General features: G+C 40.3%; 1 protein-coding gene across 1 annotated transcript in view; it reads left to right on the top strand.

The window, feature by feature from the left end:
* The window catches only part of THSD7B (thrombospondin type 1 domain containing 7B), a 506250-nt gene extending 491851 nt beyond the window's left edge, over positions 1-14399 (top strand). The window contains exons 22-28 of the mRNA XM_026647768.1: positions 3819-3978; positions 5762-5935; positions 6030-6125; positions 7494-7576; positions 8923-9115; positions 12234-12321; positions 13572-14399. Coding sequence (XP_026503553.1) covers positions 3819-3978; positions 5762-5935; positions 6030-6125; positions 7494-7576; positions 8923-9115; positions 12234-12321; positions 13572-13653 — 876 coding nt within the window. The 3' untranslated portion in view covers positions 13654-14399. The remainder of the gene's footprint in view (positions 1-3818; positions 3979-5761; positions 5936-6029; positions 6126-7493; positions 7577-8922; positions 9116-12233; positions 12322-13571) is intronic.
* The last annotated feature ends 2714 nt before the right edge of the window (positions 14400-17113 follow it).

Genomic DNA, 17113 nt, shown 5'->3' on the forward strand with positions numbered 1-17113 from the left:
GCCTAATACCATCAAAGATCTGGCCCTCAAAGTCTGATCATGCAGCCCTTTCTCACAAAGGAGAATGCATACCCGAATAAGTGCTCACTGATGAGGGAAAGTGTTGCCCTTAATTAACAACTCTTTTCCCTCAGGAGAGACAATATTTACCAAGCAGACCTTACTCTTGGGAGCTATGTATGTCCAATAACCTCCTCAGGGATCTTCCTCTGTTTATCACCTGTTATTCAATTTGGGCTGATTATTGATATCCTTACTCTAGCAAATTCCCACTGAACTCTACTGGATGGTTGGAACTTTAGGACTGAGTCCTACATAATTTTACGAAGCAAATAGGGACCAGTATTTTTATCCTGCGTTATTTATGCACCACATATAGTAAAAAAGCAGGCTTCCCCTGTCCTCTGTAAATGGCATCATGACTTTCCATTTTCAAAAAGTATGATGATCCCTGCCACGCAAGGAAGTTGTTAGGTTTGGTTGTTTGTAAAGCCAGTCTTAAATAATAAACAGAGGTCACCATTAAAGGGTAAACATTTACCAAAGCATAATATCTGAGATACAGTAGCTATTTCCTATTCCAAGTACAGGGATATCCAAAGATATCACTGATGTATCACAGTGTAGTAACTGTGTTGACAAAAGGTTGACTTTATAGTGGACAGCACTGTATTAGAGGTAGGTATTATTGTCAGCTAGAATAAGTGTCTTTTCATGTCATTTTAGTCCTCTACAATACCGATTAGTCATTTCCTTGTGCTTTTCTTCTAAGTTTGAAATATACTGTAGTTTGATTAGACCCTGTCTGGCTAGAGTTCCTTCCACATCATATTCTGTCTCAACCAGTAATTTCTAAGAACTCCAACCCAGTTTGGCACCTGGATGAGCTATTCATGCACCATTAATCCAAGTCTGCAACAGAGGCTTCTGCAGTGAAATAGCAATTTAGAATAGTAAGTTACATACAGACTAGATTGAAACACAATGTTGAAAACTTAATGTCTAGCTGCATACAGTAAATCTGCACTAATACTTCTCTTAGACACTTGATTACCAACTGCTTTAAATCCAACTCGTTATACCCTCACTTATATTTCATTACATGTCAATGAGGAGGTGCAGAGAAAATGAGAAAGGTACTGCATGAATATGGGAAAGCCAGTCTTGAGATTCCTGCTACCAAGCCCAGTGCTGAATAAATATACTTGGTAGGTAGGCCTTTAGGTCTGTGAATGAGGTCCATTATTTTCAAAGAATCTACTGCCACGTGATCCAGAGTAGTACTTCCCAGAGTAGCCCAATAAAAGCAGAGTTTTTACTTAAGGAGTTTTATAAAATGCTCATTTCCGTAAAGCTCAAGTTGCACATATATAATAAATATAACATCATTACAAGTCCACATCTTTAAAGAGTGGACAACAAACCCCATCACCTACAACAGTCATATCTTCCCTCCTCCCTATAGCATCCTTCAAGATGTGATTGTCATTTTGTTGACACCATTCTCTGCAGTCTCATTGAAGAGTTCAAGGATTTTATTGTTATAAAGACTGACTCTCTTTTAATCATTAGGATCAGAGTTGAGGGGATATTGTCAGGGGAATGTATGGAAGCCTACATTCCTTCCACCCATGACGTATCCATTCTGTGGAGAAACTGAGGATTTCAGTTTCCAGTGCTGATTGGGAAGGTCTGAATATCATGAAAATATTTTCTAAAGCTCTATGAATTCACACTTACTGATTATCCAGATGATCAAAAGCCCGTTCCAGTCATTGTGCTCTGTGAATTTGAATTCCTCCTGCAGAGTCACTGGGGTATTGTACTCTTCTTTACTTCCTTGTCCAAACTGTTTAGAGAATTATGCAGCTATTTAACAGTTATGGCCAATTCTACCCTAGAGATGATTACATTTTAGTGCTGGCTAAAGTAATTTCTGTATATGTCATGCTCGATCATGTCACTGAGGCCCAGTCCCCGATAGGGCAGTGTGGAGCTGTACCTACCACCATCCCCATGCCTGACCCTGAGAAGCTCCTGACAGTTTTCTTCCTTAGTTCTTCAACTCAGAAATCCTCCTGCATCCTCCTGGTGCACAGGGGAGGCAAGTGCACTGGTACGCCCCTTCTAGCATGCAGCACATCTCCTCTTATAGTCCTGCCAAGTCTGCTGATCAGTGCATGTGGGAAGGAACCTGGTACTTCCCGCCTGCCCAATCACAGCTGTTTCATAAAAGTGCAAGAAGGAGGTTTACCCTCCCCCCAACATTGCACACCTGCAGAGGAGGTGGGCACAATCTAGTTACATAGGCCTGGATCCACAGAGGGTCTTAGGCATTGCAATGCTCAGCGTCACTTCACAGCGCCTGATTTTTGGGCACCTAGAAAATCACAGGAACAACACTGCAATCTGCAATACCTGTGTTAGGCACCTAGACAACCTATGCAATGAATCAGGAGAGAGAGTCACCTAAGAAATGTGATCCACAAAAGCCAGCACGCCAGGCGTGGTGCCATCTAAGCTAGCCAATGGGAGTTGTCGATGAGGGGGTGTGACCTAAACTGTGCCTTACTCTCAGAGAGAGGTGCCTAAGACCAGGCTGCAAGAAGTCACCTACCTCTGCTAGAGATCCACGAACAGGAACCCTTCTCCTGCAGTCAGGCAGCAAAGCTGCCAAAGGCATTTCTTGTGAGAATGAGTTAGGTGCATGCCTTGCTCCACACAAAACGACTGGAGGAGGAGGTGGTGCTGCTGCCGCTGCTGCCCAGCTTATAACTTTTAGCCAGACTATCCCATAGCCTGTGATTAGTGCACTCACGTGGGACATGGGCGACCCAGGTTCAACTCCCGCCTCTGCCAGAGGTGGGTAAGGATTTTAACGGGTCTCTCCCACTTAGCAGAAGAGTGCTCTAACCACTGAGCTATGGGATAGTCTGATGTGGGCTCCCTCAATCTCTTATGTTGAAGTTCTTCCACTCTGGATAAAGAGTGACTGGAGCTGGGCACTGGACCCTGGGTTTTCCATCTCACAGGTGGGTGCCATAACCACCAGGCTACAGAATCAGTCTCACTCTCTCTCAGGCCCAGTGACTGCTCCAGTATGGATAAATACTCAAATAGTGTGTGTGGGGGGGAGGGGAGTGAGAGAGAGAGATGACTCTGAAGCCGGTGGTTAAGGCACTCAGCGGGGAGGTGAGAGACCTAGGGTCCAGTCCCCCAGCTCCCATCACTATGTCTTTATTCATCCACTGTGGAACTGTGGAACAACTTCAACCCATAGCTCAGTGGTTAGAACACTCTTCTGGGAGGTGGGAGATGCCTGTTTGAATCCTTCCCCACCCTCTGCCTGAGAAAGGAATTGAAAATATCAAAATATCCCAAGTGAGCGCTCTTACCACTGGGCTGAAAGGCATAAGGTGGGCAGTGGTACCACCACCACTCTCCAGGTTTGGAATGGGACCTGATCCGGGAGATGGTCTAGAGTGAGGCAGCAGTGTGCATGCCCAGAGGCAGAAACTTAGGTGCTGAGGGACCTTTCACCTTGAAAACTTGGGTGCTAAGTGAGTTTGGGCACCTATATGGTTTGGCAGAAGTTTTATGGATCACAGTGGAGCCTAAAACCGGGATTTATGTACCTAAACCCCAGATTTAGGTGCTTAAGTGTGGGTTTAGGCACCTAATACCTTTGTGGATTGAGACCAGAGTCTGTAAAGCACTTTTAAATCCTTCCAGGTGAAAGTTCTATATAAATTCACTTATTATTATTAATTATTTGATTATTGTTTAAGTTAGCAACATGTGATTGTTATCTCTCAAAGGGGGGACAATGCGGTGAAGGATTCCACATCCGTAACCTCACGTGTATGGTTCATGATGCCTCTATGTCTGTTCCATCCAAGCAAGTAGAAAATGCATTGTGTGGAGAGCTGCCATCAAAAGACAATGCACTACAATTACTATGTTCTGTGCCTTGCCCAGGTAAGTTCTTCTGAGATTGTGTGAAGCAACAGAGGGTCCTGTGGCACCTTTAAGACTAACAGAAGTATTGGAGCATAAGCTTTCGTAGGTGAATGCCCACTTCATCAGACGCAAGTAATGGAAATTTCCAGAGGCAAGTATAAATCAGTATGGAGATAACGAGGTTAGTTCAGTCAGGGAGGGTGAGGTGCTCTGCTAGCAGTTGAGGTGTGAACACCAAGGGTTCCTGAGTTAGAGTTGTTATGGTGCGGTGCGTGGTTGCTGGTGAGAATATGCTTAAAGTTGGCGGGTTGTCTGTGGGTGAGGACTGGCCTGCCTCCCAAGGTCTGTGAAAGTGAGGGATCATTGTCCAGGATGGGTTGTAGATCACTGATGATGCGTTGGAGAGGTTTAAGCTGAGGACTGTAGGTGATGGCCATTGGAGTTCTGTTGGTTTCTTTTTTGGGCCTGTCTTGTAGCAGGAGGCTTCTGGGTACACATCTGGACAATGATCCCTCACTTTCACAGACCTTTGGGAGGCAGGCCAGTCCTCGCCCACAGACAACCAGACAACCTTAAGCATATTCTCACCAGCAACCACGCACCACACCATAACAACTCTAACTCAGGAACCAACCCATGCAACAAACCTCGATGCCAACTCTGCCCACATATCTACACCAGCAACACCATCACAGGACCTAACCAGATCAGCTACAACTTCACCGGCTCATTCACCTGCACGTCCACCAATGTTATATATGCCATCATGTGCCAGCAATGCGCCTCTGCTATGTACATTGGCCAAACTGGACAGTCACTACGCAAGAGGATAAATGGACACAAGTCAGATATCAGGAATGGCAATATACAAAAACCTGTAGGAGAACACTTCAACCTTCCTGGCCGCACAATAGCAGATGTTAAGGTAGCCATCTTACAGCAAAAAAACTTCAGGACCAGACTCCAAAGAGAAACTGCTGAGCTCCAGTTCATTTGCAAATTTGACACCATCAGATCAGGATTAAACAAAGACTGTGAATGGCTATCCAACTACAGAAGCAGTTTCTCCTCCCTTGGTGTTCACACCTCAACTGCTAGCAGAGCACCTCACCCTCCCTGATTGAACTAACCTCGTTATCTCCATACTGATTTATACCTGCCTCTGGAAATTTCCATTACTTGCGTCTGATGAAGTGGGCATTCACCCACGAAAGCTTATGCTCCAATACGTCTGTTAGTCTTAAAAGTGCCACAGGACCCTCTGTTGCTTTTTACAGATTCAGACTAACACGGCTACCCCTCTGATACTTGAGATTGTGTGGTAAGCTCTGAGGGGCAGGGATCCCTCTCTAGTTTTAACAGTCACAACTAGTATCATAAATCAAACCACTATTAATTATTTACATTGTGGTAACATCCTTCAGTCAGTCTCAGGGCCCCATTGTTCTAATACAAGTACAGAGGAAGATACAGCCCACAAAGAACTTCTAATGTAATCCAAGACAAGACACAGCAGACTTTCTGCCAAGGAATTGGAGGGCATGGGGGAGAGAAAATGAAGGTGACAGTAATAAGAATTTGTGATTCTACAGATTAGCTGTGTGTTCAAATTGATGGTTTTAGATCTTTTGAAAGAGGTTTTCCGTTATTTTGCAGAGATAAAATATGATACAAAAATAACAGAAGAAGCCATGCTAGTGGGTTATAATTGGCATTACTTCCAAAAGACTAGCTGTATGTTTAAACTATCCTTTGAGGCTGTCTCCTTCGGATAACAGTGTTTTATTCTTTTGACGTGTAGGTGATTGCCATTTGACAGGATGGTCAGAGTGGAGCTCATGTGAGCTAACGTGTATTGATGGCAGGAGCTTTGAGACCACTGGTCGCCAGTCTCGATCAAGAACATTTATCATTCAGTCTTTTGAAAACCAAGACAGCTGTCCTGAGCAAGTCTTGGAGACACGGCCTTGTTCAGGTATTGAAGCTACTGCCCTTGGCTTTATTCCACTACAGGTTTATGTTTTTATAGATATAGGAAGATTAATTGCTTTGTCTTGTTTAAATTGTAGGAGGGAAATGTTATAACTATGCATGGAAAACCAGCCTTTGGAGAGATAATGAACGTACAGTCTGGTGCCAGCGTTCAGATGGGGTAAATGTCACAGGTATGTCTACAAAGCATGGGACACAGTGTGGAAGCTTAGCTGAGAATGATTAGGGTTAGCATGGGAGGGAAATGTAAAGAGTTTTTAAAATTATGTGAAACTTGAAAGAAATAAAAACCATTGTTAGCTGATTTTGGACATAGATTTCCCAAAGTCCAGTTTGGATTGTCTGATTAGGTCCTTTTAATAATGACATATTTGTGTTTGAATTTAGCTAGGAAACACAGATATGAATTCACCAACTTCATATCAGAGCATTGTAACAAATAGGATGTAAATGAGATGATTGGCCAATTTATGCCCGGGTTTTGTTGGTGATTCAAATACAAGTATCAACTCACTAAAAAGGCCTGAGTGGGCCAGTCTGTATATCCGTTATCAGTGTGAGTGTTACATAATTTTAGAGAAAGAAGGAGAAACCACATGGGTGCTTGCAGATTCTGCAATTCTTCTTCCCTTCTGTGCACCAGGAAGGGAAGCTTCATCCACTCGCCCCTCCACCTCTATCAATAGAAAAGCATACTATATGGTCAGCACTTCCAGGCCCAGTGCCTTGCCCACCAGTGGGTCCACGTGGTTTGCAAGTCCCTAGGGTCTCTTTCTGGTTATATACATGAGGAAATAGGTAGATATGAAAATAGAAATCTTCCCACCCCACTCCTATGTATAATGATTGTTTAAAAAATGTTATATAACAAACATTAGCTGCAAGGATAGCAAAGTAGTTAAAGGAACTTGTTCTATAACAGGGTTCAAAAAAGAACTAGATAAACTCATGGAGGATAGGTCCAGCAATAGCTATTAGCCAGGATGGGCAGGGATGGGTATCCCTAGCCTCTGTTTGCCATCAGCTGGGAATGAGCGACAGGGAATGGATCACTTGATGATTACCTGTTCTGTTCATTCCCTCTGGGGCACCTGGCATTGGCCACTGTCGGAAGTCAGGATACTGGGCTAGATGGACCTTTGGTCTGACCCAGTATGGCCGTTCTTATGTTCACATTTTCCATATTCACATCAAAGCTTCCAGCAGTACAAGGAGTAGTGGGCATGAGGATTAGACACCAGTGTGAGATGCCGGAAATCTTCCAGACTTCCTCTGTGGCCTCGGGAAAGTCATTTAATCTCTCTCTACCCCTTTTCCCCATCAGTAAAATGGATAAAAATTCCCTGCCTTGTGAAGCTAACTTAACTAATGAGTCATACAGAGCTACTATGATGATGAAGCTCCATAGAAAAGCATATAAATAAATTTAAAAACAAGCAAAAAAAATGCTATTCAACCCCAGCAAGATGAGCATTAATCTTTGTCAAAACATTATAAAATGTATTCTTGAAAGTACGTGGTGATGAGAATTTCTTTTACAGGAGGTTGTTCTGTTCACACCCAGCCTGCTGAAACCAGACACTGCAATCCAAAGTGCAAAAAACCATTCACCTACTGCACCCAGGTAAGCAGCTGCTGCAGAAGACATTTTAGGAATTATCTTATCTTGAACATCTTAGAAGCTTTCTAACCCCTCTAACAATGGTGTGTACATGACACCACCTAGAGATGATTCTGGGAATTTATGTTTGGAATTTAGATCCTAAGAGGAAAAGGTGACTTGCACAAATCTGAGCTGGGTTGATAGTGTTACATTTTTGGTTTGCTTTTTAATTAAGAGCTCTATCTGAGCTGTTGACTATAGATATGAGAGGTCTGGAACTTCTTTAAAGATGGGAGCTCAGAGACTGCTCCCTTTCTACTCCCTGGGTGGGGACAGAGAGAGCCAGGAGGAGGCAGTGACACATCCCCAAGCTTACAGAGTCAGGCTGGTGCACAGAGAAGCAAACAACTAACCCTAGAGAGGTGGTGTAGTAGGCACATCCCCCTGCCCTCTGGGGGCTCTGCAAGGCACCCTGAGGTTGGATGTTTGCCCTGGAGAGGTTCGACTCCATGCCATCCCTTACTCTGGGGTATGCCTAATGGCCATGACCTAGACTGACATAAGCAAAGAGCTGTGTTGGTCCCAGAATATTAGAGAGACAATGTGGGTGAGGTAATATCATTTCTCTCTCACCAACAGAAGTTGGTCCAATAAAAGCTATTACCTCACCCACCTTGTCTCTAATAAACAAACAGCAGCATTTTCAAACCTGGGTGTCTTAGACACCTAAAGTGGCATGATTTACAAAGATGCTGGGCATCTGCAACACCTACCAATGTCAACAGGAGTAGCAGGTTCGGTGGGCTTTGAATCAAGCCCTAGGTGTCTAACTTCAAACATTGCTCTTTGAAAGGGTTCCCATGTTGTTGTTGTTTTCCTTTAAGTTAGTGATAGTTTCTCAGCCATAACCACATATTAACAAGCTCTCTTTTTGTCTCAGAATGTGTAGCTACGGTTGGTTACACAGTTCTGTAAGCAGGCTCAATGGGTGAAATCCTGGGCTCAGTGAAGTCAACAGCAAACCTTCCATTGACTTCACTGGATTTCATGTGGTATCTTTGGTCTCATCCATTGTATATTGTAAGCCCTGTCTCTGTGGGTTTTCCTTTTATCTAGCGCTGACATTCTAGTTTGGCTGCTGTTGAAATTAATAAAATATTTTGCTTTATTATTATGATTGGGAAAATATACGGTGTACTTGGGCCTTTCACTGTCTGTGTGCATAGCGTGAGACATTTCTGAGAATATAAATATAAGCAAGTCACAGAATACTTGGGTGGGGGATCAGAAAAATATCACAAATTTTCTTGACATGCTCAGTAGAATGTACTATGTGGTTTAATACTAAATAAATATTTGTTGCTTAGAGTGGAGTCTGCAGTTGTGAGAGAGGATACACAGAAATAATGAGATCAAATGGTTTCCTGGATTACTGCATGAAGGTACCAGGTTTGGAAGATAAGAAAGCTGATGTTAAAACCAGTGCTGGAAAGAATAAACCTGTCAACTCAAAAATGCATGACATTTTCAAAGGATGGTCTATTCAGCCTTTTAATCCAGGTAAAAAAAAATTGAATAGAAAGAATACATGTTTCTCTATAGAAGTAATACTTTGTAAATCTTAAAACCAAGGATTGTGTAGGAGAGTTTAAATTGTGAGACTAGTATGCTAGTTTGTATCTCTTCTTTTATTCCTTCGCTGCCATATCCAGCATAATCATAATTTATTATGCTGAAATATAATAGAGACTGAATGAAGCAATAATGTTTGGAAAAAGCACCCCCATATGGAATTCTTGGAGTTACTTGGAATCACATCTGGCTACTAAATAGTGATGTTCTACAAATGTTGTGCTTGGTACCAGGGAAAGACACCTTGCATCATTAGCATTTCTAAAGCAGAAGATTTCTTACAGGTTTCATGACTGGAGACAGGTTTGATTAATCATGTGTTGTCATGTTTTGAAAGGATGTGAAAAAAAATAGGCTAATGAATACAGAGACAACCTGGATTTAGTTAAAAAGGGTTTAACCAGAAGAAAGAGATTATGTATTAGGTTGTGATACCTTTAGAATGAGTAGCAATTTGTTCTTTGAGTAGTCCCATTGTGGAGTTAAGGTGCTATAATAGCTGTGAATTAGGGTATCACAGTCTGGCCAGAAATTAGCATTTGTGCACTGACGTGATATCTTGAGTTAGTACTTATTTAAATAGAGGGCAGACTTCCTATTTACTTCAATAGGAGGTGGATTTGACCCATGGGTATAGTATCTGATTACCAAGTTGGATGTTATTCTTTATTGAGTAACCTAACCAACAATTCTGGGGAACAGCACAACGATAACAACTAGGTTTGGTTGGCAAAATTCTTCAATGGGAGAACTTCAGAAAATACGGAGTCTACAGAAACAAACACACTGGGTTGCTCTTCTAGCTTTGGTTGATCTTTTCTTCACCACTGCAAACGTTTTTAAATTTTTATTTTACTTTTCCCCCCATTTTGAAACAATATTTATAAGAGTAATTATATGCAAAAAACAATAGTGAGGAAACATCAAGATGGACATTTTGATAGACTGAAGTCTCAGGCATACAAGTTAAGTTCCCCATAAGGAGATTAACTCTATAATACACAAAATGACTGTTTCTTTGTATTGTATTGTATTGTATTGTATTTCTTGTGTTTGCAAATTAGTCTGTGATGATCACACAACATCGGGAAACGTAATATTATGCGGGACAGAGTTAAGGCTGCTTGAGTGTCTTGATCTGTGAGACTTCAGATCAACTTTAATGTTACATTAACTTATTTGGTTTGCATACAATAATTGATCTTTGTATTTACTATATCTCAGCTAATAGTACAGTCAATGGTTTTTAGAACAGAGCATGATCCAGAAAGAGAGGCAATACAACAACAGTGGTATGTGTGCCTTTCTCTAAAGTTTGACAGTTGATTTTTGAGTTCACTTGCTTGTTACATTTGTAACTATACGTAAAATTACATTTCATAACAACTTGGTGAGTCTGACATTTTTGTCCCCTAAGATGTTTTTCATGACCATGCAGAACTAGTTGTGGACCAAATAATAATTATTTATCTAATTACTATTAAACTACATTCTATGAAGCCAGAGTGCAGGTACAGAGACATTCCTCAAGTCAAGATGTAATTTAAATAATATTGTTTAAAATGTAAGGCTGGATGCTCCCTGCATTTATACCAGCAAAGGAGAGCAGAAAGAAACAAATGGTCTCTGGTTTCTAGCTATCTGTGCTCAGGTTGAGAGGTGCAGCATGCTTCTCTCCTAACCCATTAGAAATATCAGCAGCAAAGTCAGCAGACACTCCATGATGAGCCCTTCCCATAGAGGGAGATAGAATGCAACTGTTGAGGGTCATTGACTAAGGAATCATGATGCAGGGAAGAGATACCTCAAGTGTAGCACAGAGGTACAGCTTTCCCATAAGATCAGAGCCTCTTTTCTTGGTGTTTTATGGTTTTTGGAGGCTGCATTCCTCTGCCTCTTGTAACTCCCCCAAGTTCGTTATAGAACATCTATGATACCAAGGGAGCACTGAAGACCCATTGTACCACCACTGAAAACCCAGGCCAGCAAAGTGTTGGTAGCACTGGAAAGTGTAGTACCAGTAAATTGCACTTCCCTCAAGAAACTAATTAAAAAAACAGTAATATTTGAAAAAATCTCATCATTCATATTGAAAAGACAATAATTGGCTACACCTGTGTGATGGTTCAACTCTTACATGAGATCGAGTTTTGTACAGTCTCTGTTCTGTTATTCCCACTAGCTCGTGTGCATTTCCCGGAAAGTATGCCTGTCTCATAGACTGTTTTTTAAAAATTTAAAAAAAACAGGAGGGAGGGTGAGAGGGTATCATGAATCAGCCATTGCCATGGTATCTGGACATCTTGCAAGGAATACATTGGCTCTAGAGCTTAATGAAATTCATAATGTCTATATCATGGGAAAATCCAATATGTTGACATTTGTTGACATCATCTGGAATTTATACCAAACAGCAAAATCCTGAAATGTTTTTCAGAACAAAATATTTTGATTCAGAATCGTCAGTTTGGTTAATCAAAAGGAAATGTTTCAGCATTCTCAAATTAAAACATTTCTCTTTGGGCCAGCTCAATATTGAACTGTGTCCACCTGAACTGCCCCTGTGCCTCATGAAAGTTGTAGTTAGATTGCCTTTTTTCCCCATTATCTTCTATGGACTGGACTCCCCACCTTGACTACTTTTCCCAGGATGCACTGTGGTCATCTGACTCCTGTGATATACCACAGCAGGCCAGGAAGAGGGGAGACTGTTTCTATGTGGGATGACCTTCATTTTTATTTTTCCATAAAGAAAATGAAAAAAATCAGCAAAATTAAATTTTTCTTACAGAAAATTTTGATTTTGCAGAAAACATTTTTTTTAAATCAGAAAAGAGTTCTCCACAAAATTTCCAACCAGCTCTAGTTAGCTCCTAGCACCAGTTTCCAGTCAGTAATCTTAATTTTATTCTTATGTTAAGACATTATGCATTCTCTTTGTATATAGACTGGTAAGAATTAGAAGTATTAGTAAAATAAAGCTTAATAAATGTGATTTGTATTCTGTCTCCTGTCCCCTCCCCCACCCCAATGTATTTTAAAATAGATGGTAGACTTAAGATTTGGGTGTATGGAGTATCAGCTGGTGGTTTTCTCATCATACTTTTCCTGATTTTTACATCGTATCTTGTTTGGTAAGTACTCAAGTGTTTTGTTTGTTTTTATTTACGTCATTTGAAATGCATGACAGTCAAATGCATCAGTGTCACAATGATGTAACTGAATTAAAGCGGATATAAATTTGGCTCATTACTTTGGCCCAGGTGTTAGAATAATGCAAATTCTGCAAAAAGCTGCTCTAAGCTGCATCACATTGGGGTAGAGAATCAGGCAGCCATAACTGTCTCCCTGACAGCTTGACCATTCTGCTGTGTCCAAAATCTAGCCCAGGGGTCAGCAACATTCAGCACGCGGCTCGCCAGGGTAAGCACCCTAGCGGGCTGGGCCAGTTTATTTACCTGCTGATGTGGCAGGTTCGGCCGATCGTGGCCCCCACTGGCCGTGGTTCGCCGTCCCGGGCCAATGGGGGCGGCGGGAAGCGGCGCGGGCCGAGGGATGTGCTGGCCGCGGCTTCCCGCCGCCCCCATTGGCCCGGGACGGTGAACCGTGGCCAGTGGGGGCCGCGATCGGCTGAACCTGCCACGTCAGCAGGTAAATAAACTGGCCCGGCCCGCTAGGGTGCTTACCCTGGCGAGCCGCGTGCCAAATGTTGCCGACCCCTGACCTAGCCCATGTATATTTCTCTTGTTCTGCTTTTTTTACTCTAGGAGTGTATGTATTAAAACAGGATCTGTGTGTTTTTTAAGAATTTTTGTTCTAGCTACTTTCTTTTTAAATCAAAGTCAGAACTACCCATTATTTGTGACCTCACAGGTTGAGTATATAGAGATGTTTAGGAGTATGATATCACGAATATAATTTTATATCATCCCTTAGGAAATGAGGAGTTTATAAAGTTCTGTGTAACAAATATTTCTACCTTTTTGCAATAAAAAGGGGAAAAAGAAATGAGGATTTTTGAGATACAGGCAGAATTGTTTCTAAATTGACCTGTTTCCGTTTTTCTGTGAGGTGTAGTTGCTCTTTATTGTTTTTTGCCTTGTGTACAGATTAAGAATAAAAATGATCTACATTTCAAATAGCACCTTAGCCTGCACTCTTTACTCAGGTGATAATTCTATTGAACTCAGTAGGAATCTTATTTCAGTAAGTGCAGAAACAGTCTTATAACTTGTTTTCTTAAATGTATCCAGTGTATGTTAGGTGTCATGTAATTTGCGAATGGAAATAGCTAGTGCATAAAGTTTTATATATTTGTAGGGTTTCAAATGATATCTCAATTCACATTTTTGATTTCTGAAGCATGTTTTCATTTTTCTTTCAGCAAAAAAACAAAACAGCATCAAAGTACTCCTCCACAACAGAAGCCTCTGACCTTCGCATATGATGGAGACATGGACATGTAACATAAAAGAAATCCAAATGTATACTTCAACTGCCTTAACTGCTTACTCTTTTATAACTTTCAGATTCCTCAGTTTTTTGAGGAATCTCTTGACATGTAATATACTGGACAGAATATAAATATTGCAAATGTGGAATTTTGCCTCTGGTTTATTTAAAAAATTGAGTCAAAGACCTTTAGATCTTGTGAAAAAATTTCCAAATTTTTTCTTGTGAAAATGCATCTCTTCCTGTTTGACAATAGGAATAAAAAATTACGATTTTTTTAATAACATTTACTTTAAAAAAAAGCATGACAATCCTACGGAAAATGTGACATTCAATGTAAATGACAAATTTGACACTTCATCATTATGCACTATATTAGTGCAGAGTTCCTTATTCTGCACATATTTCAACAATGAGTTTTCTAGTGTTTACGTTTAGTTCGAAAGACTTTGAAGCTGGATTGTGTATTTTGAGAATGCAAAAAAAAAAAATGAATGTGTTGAAATAATTGGAATTCTCTGGGTTTTTAAAATTAATGCTTTCTTATGCTGTTTTCTAGCCTGGAATATGATTTTGCGGCATTTCCATCAATAGGACAGAATAAGGATTGTTTAAATTTACAGCACCAGAAGTGATACAGGTGGTTTCTTACTGAATATGTTTTTTAAATTGATGAGTAAATAGATGTTTTGATGAACGGGTAGAGAATTTGATTGTTTACAAATGTATTTTAAATTAGATCAAACCATGTAGATACATTTTGGCCATTTTAAATTATAATTCAGTTTAATTACTACAAACTCTGCTTTTGTAATTTAAATTTTCTTATCTGAAATATTTATAAATTCTTTTTTGAATTTAATTATCTGACCTCATTTAATATACATCTGACACAACTACTGTTTGTAGAAGGTCTTGCTTTTTTAAATGTTTGAAAAATACTGAAAAGTTACCATTGTAAACATCGTGGGAACATTTGAAGAAGATAAGTGTTTGTAATAGCATGTGTTGCAAGTAAGAAAGTGCCATCTTGTGGTATTGATGTGTATTTATAAGCAAATAAAATGTTAAAGAGAGTGAGAATTTTGCTTCCAGTATATTGAATTAAATGTGTGTTAAAGACTTTCATTTTGACCCTTCAGTATGCCTCAAATCACACTATACCGGATGAAAACCCTGGATAGTTCAGAGTTTTCACCTGAGTGGGTCTGGACATTGTCCCATCCTGTCTGCTAGTGCAGGTCAGAAAATGGAGTTTTTCTCCTGTGGAAAACATTTTTTATCTTTTTAGGGGAAATTGGAAATTGAAAATTTTGATTCAGAAATGATGCTGTGAAGCCTCATGGTAGCTGTCATTCAGATCTCTCATGCCCCCTCAGCCACCCTGGCCAGACTACATTTCCCATGATGCAGCCCAGGCTCCTTTCTCACAGAAACAACACCAAGGGAGACACATGCCATCATGCATCGTGGGACGTGTCATTTGGCTGGGCAGCCTGACCCACAGAGGAGAATAGGGGAATAAGAGTTGCAAACCAGAGCTCCCCAGGAGATACTGCAGTAACATTTCCTGATAGAAATACATTGTGTTTCTGATGAAAAAAAAAATCCAATTCTGAGCAGAAAGCAGACAATTTCTGCAAAATAATTTATTTAGATGAAAAGTCAATTTCTGTTGAAAAACAACTTTGACAGAAAATTTTCAACTGGCCCTACTGTCTAGTCTACAGCTACTAACAGTGTTGAAAACAGGCCCCCTTACTTGGTAATGGTCGGGGCCTACGATTTTTGTGATAATATTACCTTATGTAGAACTTTGAATGGGATATACAGAGTAATATGTCACAAGAGAAGGAAGTAGAATGCCAAAATGTGACAACAATTTTCTGTGGGAAAAGGTACAGGCAGAATGGTTCACAGAGGAGGGTGAGGGAACAAACCCAATTAAACAAGCTGATGAGAACAACAGTGGAGTGGGAAAGTCAGTGTAAAAAAAAACCCAACAACTGCAGATCTTGGTTGCTGCTCTCAACGTGAGTGTTGTGCACTTTGAATTACAAGCCAATCTGTGATGCTTCATTCTCTCCATGGTCATTGCTCTCCAATGAATATATATATTTTTTCAATTATAGGTCCTTGTTTTTCAACCACAATTGGTAACATCTGTTGTAAATGATCAGTGTATTTATTGCACTGTTCTACTATGAGATGTTACTCAAAAAAGGAAAGGTCTAAATAAGAGATCAGTTGCTTGTCATTATTGGTTTGTCTTCAGTTCACAAATACTATGTGAGCTGGTGTTATATCAATTCATAGGCAACCTGTGGATTGGAAGATTATTATTCTGCAGTATAATAAACAGATCAGTACAGAGAACTGCTCTTTAGATTGGGCATTCCTTATTTACAGTGTCACAGTAGATATTCAGGAGATTTATAACCAATTAATTCCTTTGGCTTCTGTGCTGCACCACTGTGGTTAAAGTCATTGCTTTCAAAGACAAGCAATAATGAAACAAATAATTTCCACATTAAACTGCAGTTACTGCTAATATTACATAGATTCCTAGATTTTAAGACCAGATGGGACCATTATGATAATCTAGTCTGACCTCCTTCACAACATTTTAAGTGAATATTACATCTAGTCCAACAATTTGTGGTTGAACTAGACAGTGGAATTAGATTGTGGAACTCATTGCCACATGAAGTCACCGTGGCCAAGAACTTAAGATTCAAAAAGATACAGATATCCAGAGTTTTCAAAATGTATGATAATTTTGGAAGGGATGTTAAACCTCATGCTTTAGGATTTACACCAACTTCTAAGTACTGGAGACTGGATGAGACCTAGTGTGGGGAATGGAGTGGCAAATTACCACATCTGTCTACTGCTCCTTTCTCTGAAGCACCTGGTTGCTGGCCACTGTCAGAGACAGGATGAACCTTGGATCTGATCCAGTCTGGCAATTCCCATATTCATGACTAGACCATATCTCTAGTCTCTCTCTCGGTTGATGCAGCTCCCTCTATTTTGTAATTGTTATACATGCTTTAGACCTCACTCTAAAAGTGTTTAGATCCACATTTTCTCAGCTATGGTACCGCCGTGTTCCTTTCAAAGAACACAGGATAGGAAAAGTGAGTCACACAAAATGCAATTGAATACAAAAGCCAGATTGTCAAGAACCTTAGCTGTGCAACTGTGGGTCATATGCACCTGCACCTCATGAATTGTGCTCACAAATAGGGTGTTTGAGTGCACAAGTACCACAACTGTGCTTAGTATATAACTTCATTTACATACATGAATGGAAGGAAAGGAGAGAGAGATTTTAAATATAATTTTAACTCTACTTCTCAATTGCGAAGCAACAATTCAGAAATAAAATAATGTAGTTCAGATCCTTAGTGTATTGGTCTTATTCCTGACTGCTTGATGTATTAATATGGTCCCTATAAATTTCATTTAAAA

This window comes from Terrapene carolina, unplaced genomic scaffold (assembly GCF_002925995.2).
Source record: "Terrapene carolina triunguis isolate 2854851 unplaced genomic scaffold, T_m_triunguis-2.0 Scaffold62, whole genome shotgun sequence".
NCBI classification, from domain to species: domain Eukaryota; kingdom Metazoa; phylum Chordata; order Testudines; family Emydidae; genus Terrapene; species Terrapene triunguis.